This window comes from Raphanus sativus, unplaced genomic scaffold (genome assembly GCF_000801105.2).
Source record: "Raphanus sativus cultivar WK10039 unplaced genomic scaffold, ASM80110v3 Scaffold1920, whole genome shotgun sequence".
NCBI classification, from domain to species: domain Eukaryota; kingdom Viridiplantae; phylum Streptophyta; class Magnoliopsida; order Brassicales; family Brassicaceae; genus Raphanus; species Raphanus sativus.
The window spans coordinates 5,001-16,493 of NW_026617229.1; the positions used below are offsets into that span (position 1 = coordinate 5,001).

Consider the following 11,493-nt stretch of genomic DNA (forward strand, 5'->3'; position numbering starts at 1 on the left):
GAAAATCCTAAATTCAAGCGTAACTTTAAACCACCATATCTCTCAAACCCTGTGGAGCCAGACGACGATCCAACTATCAATCTGAAGCCCAAGACGAGTGGAATCCGTTGCCGAAGACGGCTTGTCGATCTGATCTCTGACGCGTCGTCAATCGCATAAACAATCCGCGCCGCCGACTCATGGTTTTCCGGCCAGCTCCTCCACCTATCTCTCAACCAGCTCATCTGTGGATCAGCTCTCTCTCATGGTGGTCCATTCAGATCAATGTGATGAAAAGGTAACATATCAAAACCTGAAAAATTTAAGAACACCATATATTTGGAAAAGAAATCTAAGGATCTATATGAATCCATAATATTAATCTTGTTTCTATGATCCATTGATCCATAAGAAACTTGATTCTGAATTATTTTGAATCCATAAAGTTATAATTCTCTAAAGGTGTTAAGTATCTCAAAAACAGATTAAAATACCTAAAGATCTATATGAATCTTGTTTATAAAAACTTATGAACCATAAACTATTAGAGATAGCTTAAACCTATGGATGCTTTGGCCATTTACCAAGATGTGAAACATGAATGTATAATCTGGCCAAAACAAAAATCCATGAATCCATTTCTGTGCCACTTTCGGCCAGATCTCCCAAATTCAGTCAACCCATCCATAAAATCGAAATTAAAATCATTCATTGCATATCCTTGTCCATTATATTTATTTGTATCTGTCAAGAGTTTTAAAATTTTTCTAAATGCAAAATCAGATTTTATAAACTGAAAAATCGATTTTATAAATGCTTGCTTGATTTTATTAAATGCATATCTTTGACTGAAAATGTTTATAAAAGTTTTATATATATAGTCTCTTGATTTTAATTGATATGTCATAAGATAGAATAAATATGCATGAAATCATTTGATCATATAGGTTGATAGCTAAAATAATTGAACCAACCTTGAATTGATTTCATGTCATATTGAATATTGATCATATAGGTTGCTAGTTAAATATTGATCTAGTACAATGCTTGAAATTGATGATTAAATTATATAATAATCTTGTTGCATACTTGATAGCATCAGTTTAGTAAAAATTTGAATCATCTTGAACCAACTTTGAATGCAATTGTCATATTGTTTAAAATCTGACCATACATAATTGTCATATTGCTAAGACTGATTTTATGTTGCATATCATTGACAATCCTGATAATAATTCATATAAATTAAAATGGTTCATATTGCTTGCATCTAAATGATTCACACTGCTTGCATATAATTAGACCAAATCGGTTTTCATTTAACTTAGCATGTTTGCTTTGATTGAAATTATAAACCTGTTTAAACCGATCAAACATGGATAAGTAAATTGTTAGATCATTCACATATCATGAACTGATCATTTCCATGCATCTTCTTGCCATATAGTTTTATTAAGAACTAAGCATGCTTGTCTTTATTAAAATATAACCAGCTTTGAAACCAATTAATAGAAAATCTAATTGAATTTGGTTTCCTGAAAATTATAAATTTTCTTGTCTTGGTTTACCCGGTAAAGGGGGGAAGGAATCAGTTTCATTTTATGATCTTTGAAAATCAAATATCCCCATGCATTAAGAATCACATATAAATTGCTTAGGTCCAATGCTTAGGATAGAACATACATCCGATTAGTTCTTGATCCATGCATTTATCATTCGACCATTGTGATTAATTTTCATCAATCTTGCTTGATCCCATTTAATAAAATGATGATTGATCCTTATTCAAATTCTAAAGGGCCTTAATACCCATATATATATATATATAATCAATCCAAATATGAATTATAATTAAAAGGATCACTAGATGCAGTGATCAATTGATCATTGTCATACTAGAAATGCTTAAAGCAAATATATTATATGATTTGGGGGAAGCCTTATTAAATCATTATTAAATCATATAAATTAAATAATATAAATGCTTCTATTGCTTACATAAATTCTTGATGCTTGAAAGCAATGTTAAATATTCAGATGTTGAAAATCATCGTGAAATCTAAGTATTGGTGACTATATCTAAATTTCTCACTTTTGAGATAGATACAAGGCGATTTTCTTAATTATATGCCATCACCTTACTGAAAGTCTCAATGATCAATATCTCACTATTGAGAATCCTCTGGACCTTTGGATAGAACTGAAATCCAGATATGATCACCATAGTACGGTGCTATTACCAAAGGCCCTATATGATTTGAGGGACCTAAAGAACCAAGACTATAAGTCAGTGGATGAGTATAACTCGGCTCTATTCATGATAGTCTCAAAGTTGAAACTGTGTGGAGAGACTATCACATATGCTGACATGTTAGAGAACAAATTCTCTACATTCCACAAGCAATGTTTTGCTTCAGCAATAATACCGAGAAAATGGTTCCTCCACATATGCAAATTTAATCTCTTGTTTGTTGCTTGCTAAGCAAAACAATGAGTTACTCATGAGGAATAGTGAGATAAGGCCTCCTGGATTTTAATGCATTGCCTAAGGCATATATGGCCACAGAGCCATATGAAAGAGTCAAACTATGGCCATGTGAAAGGCCATGGAAGATGGCAAGAGTATGCGTGGATATCACCCACAGTCACTTCATAGTCGAGGCCGAGGCCAAGGTTATCAACCTAGCCATGGGTATAAGTCCGATTTTAGTACCCATGCCTCGACCAAATCTGCTTGCCATCGGTGTGGGCTGAACAAACATTGGGCCAACCGATGTAGAACTCCCAAACACTTTATTAAACTCTACCAGGAGAGCATAAAGGGATATAACCCTATGACCCATTGGGTCCATCTAGATGGTGCGAATGATTTCGACCATGAGAATGATGATCAGCTTGAATACGAGACTTCATATTGCCTTAAAGAGGCCAATTAGATTTCGACATCATTTTACTTTGTCTTTGTTCTCTATAGTGGACCAAGTGACATTATATTAAGAGACAAAAGATATTTTATTCAAGATCATGGCTAGTCCAACCTCATGATGCCTAAAGGCACACATCTAAAAATCTCTGATGCATTACATTCCCCAAAATCAAAGTGGAATTTATCAAAGTTTCAAAGACATTCATATGAATGGTCTACATATTGAAACTATGGGCAAAGGAAAGAAAGGATTCCTTATGATTTATAAAAATTCCCAAGGCCAAAGGAAAGTCCTAGAGACTATACCTACTATATCTATAGGCCTTCATTGAGCCAAGATAAATATGATTGTGGGTTAATACCCCAAATCACTTTCCAAAGAGTTCAGAGAAGCCTTTAAAATATGGCACGACATGCTCGGCCATCTAGGCTCTATTATGATGCATAAAATACTCTTGAACTCAACTGGACATTCCTTGAAAGAAAGGAAAAGAGGTCCGACCAAGGCATTGCCTAAAAGGCATTATATTCACCCTATAAGGCCCATTGAAATTAAGAAGAGAATATGGTTTCCAACAATGGGCAAATGGGAATAAAAGTACCTAAATTAAAATCGCCTAAGTGGTCGAGACTACATTCTCTATTGATCTAGAGATCAATATGATATTAGGCAAATAGCCAGGGCAATCATAATCATGTTTGATTGACCCATGAAACTTATCACTTAGATGGCATTTCCATACTTAGCCATCTGAATTATGATGCAAAGATTTAAAAGGGCACAAAAGCTATCCCATAAGATCTCACGTTTGTGCAATTTATATCTATGCACAAGGGAATTTATTGTCCCAAGCACCACGAATTAGAGTATGTTCATGAGGGGGAGTGAGGAAAAATCCCATGATACATGACCATACTAAAATCCGTGAAACATGGTCCACAACCATATTTCATATTGGTTGAATTTATGATATTATGACCATTACCTATAAGGTTCAAAAGTCCATATGCTTGGGGACATCATGAGTTATAAAAGATTAACTTGCATCAGGCCATAGATATTATATCAGGCCATATAAGTGATAATAAATATTCCCACCTCATACTAATACGGGTCATGAGTCCAGACATATATCATATTAAGATATTATGAATTAAGATATTATGAATGAATCCACCACAAATATATGTGCCATCTAAATATCATATGATCTTAGAATCTCATAAGGAGGATTGGGAATATATGTTGGACATATATTATGAATATACTTTCTCCATAACATTAAAAAGAAACCTGAGCCAAAATGGGTGATTTAATCATAGGCCAAGGAACAAGGATTACATAAAGTTTATGAATCCCAATATCCAACATTGAAAGGAGAAAAGTAATAAGCTGGTAAAGAATGGTATCAACCATCATTGTCTTGGCAAAGATCCTCGGACTAGAAAAGATTTATAGACATCCATATGCTACAATGATAGCAAAGTAAAATGCCAGACACATTGACCCGAGAAAGAATGACTATGTCATCCCAGCTTAGCACCACACGGTTTTGATGTCTTAAAGACACAACCAAGTTGCTACAGAGTCTAATATAAGACCGAATTGGTTCCAAAGATAAAAGACCTCAGAAATTAAAGAAAGGTGCAAAAGGAAACCGAGGTCATAGATTGTCCAGACAAGGCCAAAATGGCCATGCCTAAGGTACCCACTAATGGGGCTCGGGACGCTGAGCCTCTTGGTACTGAAGACATTAATAAAGAGATATCAATTAATTATTTGATGTCTGGAAATAGAAGGAACCTGTTGTAAACCATATGGTTTATGGATTGCTCATAACCAGATGGTTCAACAGATCGAGGTTACACTTAACCGAGATTGTACTAAACCGAGATTGTACTAAACCGAGATTTGTTAAACCAACCATGTGTTAATGGATTGGGCCTTGTTTCTCCCTTTATTGTTAAGTTCCGATTTCTTAACTTAAGTTAAGAAAGTCCCACATTGCTTAACTTTGTAATAGGCGGCCAAACTCCAACCTATATAAGGAGAGCCTTGTTTGCTTATGAATAACATCTCATTCTTTCACAAACAAAGCATCCGATCACTCTCTCTCTCTCTCTCTCTCTCTCTCTCTCTGGTTCGATTAGTTCTTAAGCAAGAACACTAGGATTAGAACACGTTATCAGCACGATCTTGCTCAAGATCAACCAACTCGGAGACCATCATAAACCCTAGCCGCCGCCAACTACTTCTCTCTCTAAGATCTTTTACATTCAATTGTTTCTTAGATCTTAAACTAATCATACTTTGAATCCTTTCTTTGTTTGATTGATTAAGGTTTCTAAGAAAGGAACCAAGGAGAAAAATCGGCAAAGTAAAAGGTTAGATCTCAAAACCCTAATTTTACTTGCAGCTCAAGTTTTTATTTCGGTTTCATTTTTATGTTTGAATCCGATTTTTAAAAGGTTTATGATTTTATTAAATTTGATCTAGTTCTTGTTTAAAAACTTATAAATCGATTTTATTAAATCTTATAAACTCTATTAGATCATATTTGATCAGATCCGAAATTCTAAACCTAAACCCTAAAATTTCGGATCTCAAAACCCTAAAAGCCCTCATAACTTTAGTTTTGTAAAGACAACAAGCGATACCCCTTTTAAAGGATGACACGCTATATGTCTAAACAAAACATAAGTCTATGTTTAACCAAAACTTAAAATCTGATTTGAATCTTTAAAATCTAATCCTTAAAGTTAATATCAGATTAAAAGAAACTTTAAATCATAAGAAATTTTTAAGCATGTGATAACATGACTTTCATTTTGTATAAGACAACAAGTGATATGTCTAAAACAAAATTAGTCTTATGTTTCCACATTCTTTGATCAATGATTCACACCATTGTGTAGTTAGATCTTGATTTTTTAGTCAATGATCCATACTACTTAGTATGGCTAGACAATATGGTCGATGATGTGTACCTTCCGGTATGACTAGACCACAGGCCATATTGGTCGATGATATGTACCTTCCGGTACAACTAGCCCACAGGCTGCATGAGTCAATGAAGTGTACCCTAGGTACGACCAAGACCATGCTCTCATCCATCTTATTTTCAAATAAGTTGATGGATGAATTATAAGAAAAATAAAATTTTCTAAAAGACCTAAACACTCTGATCTTTGTTTCAGATGGCCAAAATCGCAAATTTGGATTTTGCACCTCTAACTGTGAGGGGTGACAATTACCTACAATGGGCACTAGATGTCGAGATTTCTCTTGGAGCCAAAGGCCTAGAGCATTGTATTGTTCCTCAGAACGAAGCTACTAAGAAAGAGAACTCTAAGACCCTCATGCTCATCCGCCATCACATTGAGGAGAGCTTAAAAGCTCAGTACCTCACAGTGAGTGATCCATACGAGTTATGGAAAGAGCTTCAGATGAGATATGATCACCAGAAGACCTTGATTCTTCCGGGTGCCACCTATGAGTGGATTCATCTCAGGATTCAAGACTTTTAAGTCTGTGAATGAGTACAACTCAGCCATGTTTAAGATAGTCTCAAAACTGAGGCTATGCGGCGAGACTGTAACTGATAAGCAGTTGTTGGAAAAGACTTTCCAGACAATGTCCTCAAGCAATTTGTTGCTTCAGCAACAATACAGACAGAAAGGTTTTAAGACCTATAGTGAGCTCATCTCATGTCTATTGCTTGCAGAACAGAACAACGAGCTGCTCTTGAAGAACAGTGAGCTTAGACCACCTGGATCTAAGCTTGTCCCTGAGGCAAATCATACCTCAAATGAGCCTAATGATGGTGCTGAAGCCAACCATGTCCGATATGACCCTAAGGGCCGCGGATCCTCATATGGAAGAGGACGTGGCCGTAAAGGTCATGGGCGAGGACGCGGACAAGGTGGCAACAGCAAATGGCGTAACACCCCTTATGACCGTCCAAACCAGTCCAATAATGGACAAGGTAAAGGCAGAGGCAATGGGACTTCTTCAAAGCCACAGAATCCTGCAAGCTCACCTTGCCATAGATGCGGAATGATGAATCATTGGGCAAAGAATTGCCGCACAGCCAAGCATCTGGTCGACCTCTATCAAGAGAGTCTTAAGGGCAAGAATCCGGAAGCACACATGGTGTACAAGGATGGTGAGGACGATTTTGATCATGACAAGGACGACCTCATGGATTTTGAGACTTCAGACATACTAACTATGCTGAATGATGATCCAGTTGAATGATGTGATGCATCAAACGATTTGTGTTTGAATGCTTTTGGTGTTTTTAGGCTTTGAGATTTTTTTTTAAGTGCTTTTGCATTCTATGTTTTATTTTCAGAATAAACTATGTTTACTTTCATTTTCAATAATAACATGAATGATTCAGATTATATTTTTATTGTCTAGAATGAAAGGAAGTATGGACACACTTGTGGTTGATAGTGGAACAAGCCACACGATTCTTAAGGATAAGAAATTCTTTGTTAATCTAACATTGAAAGATGCCAATGTGAGCACAATAGCTGGTGTATCATCACTAATCAAAGGCCACGGCCAAGCTTATGTCTTGTTACCAAATGGGACACATCTAGAAATAGATGAAGCATTGTATTCTCCAAACTCTAAAAGAAGCCTGTTGAGCTTTAAAGACATTCGCAAGAATGGTCTTCATATTCAAACGAGTGGAGAAGGAGCCAAAGAGTTCTTAAACATCTTTGAGCTCGACCAAGACCATAAGAAGGTTTGGAAATGATACCAGCTTCATCCACTGGTCTTTACCTTGCTCAGATCAGTGCGGTCGAAGCCAATGCTATAACAATAAGCAAAGAGTTCAAGGAGAACTTTGCTTTGTGGCACGACCGGCTAGGGCATCCAGGAACATCTATGATGCGTAGACTTATCCTAAATTCTAATGGTCATAACCTTAAAGGTAGACGAGTTGTTCCTAAGATCCATACATGTGTACCTTGTGCACAAGGAAAACTCCAAGTCCGACCATCACCAGTCAAATTGACAAAGGAAACCATAGGTTTTTTGGAAAGAATACAAGGTGACATCTGTGGACCAATACACCCACCAAGTGGGACTTTTAGGTACTTCATGGTACTCATTGATGCGTCCACAAGATGGTCCCATGTGTGTCTATTATCCACACGGAAACTAGCCTTAGCTAGACTTCTTGCTCAAATCATCAGATTGAAAGCACACTTTCCAGACTTTCCTTTGAAGACTATACGTCTTGATAATGCTGGTGAATTCACTTCCCAAGCCTTTTATGAGTACTGTATGTCCATGGGGGTGACAGTTGAACACTCCATGGCACATGTCCATACACAGAACGGCCTAGCCGAATCCCTTATCAAAAGGATTCAGATGATTGCTAGACCTTTACTCATGAAAAGTAATCTTCCAGTCACAGCTTGGGGACATGCAGTATTGCATGCTGCAGAATTAATACGCATCAGACCATCTAGTGAGCATAGATATTCACCATCCCAGCTCCTCATGGGTCGAGAGCCAGACATCTCCCATCTTAAGACTTTTGGATTTGCTGTTTATTATCCAATAGCTCCACCACAAAGAACAAAGATGGGAGCTCAGAGAAGGATGGGAATATATGTTGGATATGATTCTCCCTCAATTATAAAATACCTCGAGCCAACCACGGGTGATTTATTTAAGGCCAGGTATGCAGATTGCCACTTTGTGGAATCTGAGTATCCAACATTGGGAGGAAATAATAGCAAGCTGGTAAAAGAAATTACATGGAATCATACATCCCAAGCATGGCAAGATCCTCGAACTCAAATCTGTGATCTTGAAGTTCAGAAGATTATACATCTTCAAGAGCTAGCTAACAAATTGCCAGATTCCTTTGCTGACCCAAATAGAATGACCAAGTCATATATACCAGCTGCTAATGCACCAATAAGAATTGATGTCCACAAGGGACAAAATCAAGTTGCTACAGAGTCTAAGACACGTCTGAAACGTGGTAGACCAATTGGTTCCAAAGATAAGAATCCTCGCATAAGTAAGAAAGGTGCTAAACAGACCGTGGGCGAGGGGGTGAAGGAGCTGGTCGATGTGGTCGATCCGTCCGTCCAAAAGGACCGAGACATGGACGAGCCAACGTCCGGACATGGGCCGGGCGTACCAGCATCCTCAGACATGAACATTGGCACGGTTGCTAAGGGGCCTAATGAGATTTGGGACGCCAAAACTCAGGGTTCTGAACCACCTGACAATGAAGAGATCTCTATAAACTATGTCATGTCTGGAAAACAATGGAACATAAAACATGTCGACATGGATGATATATTTGCATATCATGTAGCACTTGAGATCATTGAAAATGATGAGGATCTAGAACCCACGTCCATTTATGAATGCATGCAAAGAAAAGATTGGCTTAAGTGGAAAGAAGCCATAAACGTGGAGTTAAACTCTTTCAAGAAGAGAGCTGTTTTTGGACCAATACTCCTAACACCACACAATCTAAAACCAGTGGGTTACAAATGGGTCTTTGTGAGAAAGAGAAATGAGAATGGTGAAGTCGTGAGGTATAAGGCCCGACTTGTTGCACAAGGATTCTCACAGAGACCAGGAATCGATTATGAGGAGACTTATTCTCCCGTGGTGGATGCAACAACATTCAGATTCCTTATAAGTCTGGCCATAAGAGAAAATCTTGATTTACGGTTAATGGATGTAGTAACCGCATATCTTTATGGACCACTGGACAATGACATATACATGAAAGTACCAGATGGTATTGAAATACCTAAGGATGCTAAAGGTTCTCGAGAACAGCATTGCATCAAGCTTAACAAAGCTTTGTACGGATTGAAACAATCTGGTCGTATGTGGTACAACAGATTGAGTGAGTACTTACTGAAAGAAGGCTACAAGAATGATCAAGTAAGCCCATGTATATTCATTAAGAAATCCGGCCAAGGCTATGTGATCATAGCCGTGTATGTTGATGATCTAAACATACTTGGAACGGCCAAAGAGATTTCCCAAACAGTTGAATATCTCAAGAAAGAATTTGAGATGAAAGATTTGGGAAAAACCAAGTTTTGCTTGGGACTACAGATTGAACATCTTAAGGATGGAATCCTTGTGCATCAAAAGACCTATACTGAAAAGATTCTTAAAAGGTTCAACATGGATAAGTGTCATCCACTTAGTAGTCCCATGGTTGTAAGATCCCTTGGTCTAGACACTGATCCGTTTAGACCTAAGGCCGAGGATGAAGAGGTCCTTGGTCCAGAGTATCCTTACCTCAGTGCCATTGGCGCCTTGATGTACTTGACTACACATACTAGGCCGGACATCTGTTTTGCTGTGAGCCTATTGTCCAGATTCAGTTCATGTCCGACCATGAGGCATTGGAATGGGATTAAATACATTCTAAGATACCTACAAGGAACTAAGGATGTTGGTTTATTTTATGCTAACCAAAACAAAGAAGATTTGGTTGGTTTTGCTGATGCAGGCTACCAGTCCGATCCACACAGTGCTAAGTCCCAGACCGGCTATGTTTTTACATATGGAGGCACGGCCATTTCATGGAGATCAGTCAAGCAGACCATATCAGCCACATCATCCAATCACTCGGTGATATTGGCGATCCATGAAGCAAGCAGAGAGTGTGTCTGGCTGAGACTCATGACACACCATATTCGGACAGCATGTGGAATCACGGATGGTAAAGACGAGCCGACTGTTCTTTATGAAGACAATGCGGCCTGCATAGCTCAGCTCAAAGATGGATACATCAAGGGTGACAAGACTAAGCACATTCTCCCCAAGTTCGTCTTCACCCACGATCTTCAGAAAGAAGGAGAGGTCAAGGTACTCCAAGTCAGATCAAGCGAGAACTCAGCCGACCTCTTCACTAAGGCATTACCAACATGCACGCTCAAGAAGCTTATGCAGCAGATTGGTATGCGGTCACTGAGAGACCTTCTGTGATGTTCACTTCAGGGGGAGTAATGCGGCTGTACTCTTTTTCCTATCCATGGGTTCCCTTTTTACCACATTGGGTTTTGGGTTTACTATGGAAAGGTTTTAACGAGGCAGTATTCCAAACGTATTACAAGCCCTAGACGGTTATGGCATTCAGGGAGAGTGTTGTAAACCAGATGGTTTATGGATTGCTCATAACCAGATGGTTCAACAGATCGAGGTTACACTTAACCGAGATTGTACTAAACCGAGATTGTACTAAACCGAGATTTGTTAAACCAACCATGTGTTAATGGATTGGGCCTTGTTTCTCCCTTTATTGTTAAGTGGTGATTTCTTAACTTAAGTTAAGAAAGTCCCACATTGCTTAACTTTGTAATAGGCGGCCAAACTCCAACCTATATAAGGAGAGCCTTGTTTGCTTATGAATAACATCTCATTCTTTCACAAACAAAGCATCCGATCTCTCTCTCTCTCTCTGTGGTTCGATTAGTTCTTAAGCAAGAACACTAGGATTAGAACATAACCTTATATATATAAATGTGTCGACACATACATTCATAGAAAAAGCGCAAACATGTAGCACATGAATAATGAA

At 38.0% G+C, this 11,493-nt stretch overlaps 1 protein-coding gene across 1 annotated transcript; it reads left to right on the plus strand.

The window, feature by feature from the left end:
- The first annotated feature begins 6,458 nt into the window (after nucleotides 1–6,458).
- On the plus strand, nucleotides 6,459–7,163 carry LOC108838799 (uncharacterized). Its single transcript, XM_018611672.2, has one exon. It carries the CDS (start codon nucleotides 6,459–6,461, stop codon nucleotides 7,161–7,163), a length of 705 nt encoding a protein of 234 aa, XP_018467174.1.
- The last annotated feature ends 4,330 nt before the right edge of the window (nucleotides 7,164–11,493 follow it).

Bases quoted from the DNA above. Each gene is read 5' to 3' on its own strand.
- LOC108838799 (XM_018611672.2), top strand. From the start codon at position 6,459: ATGTTTAAGATAGTCTCAAAACTGAGGCTATGCGGCGAGACTGTAACT.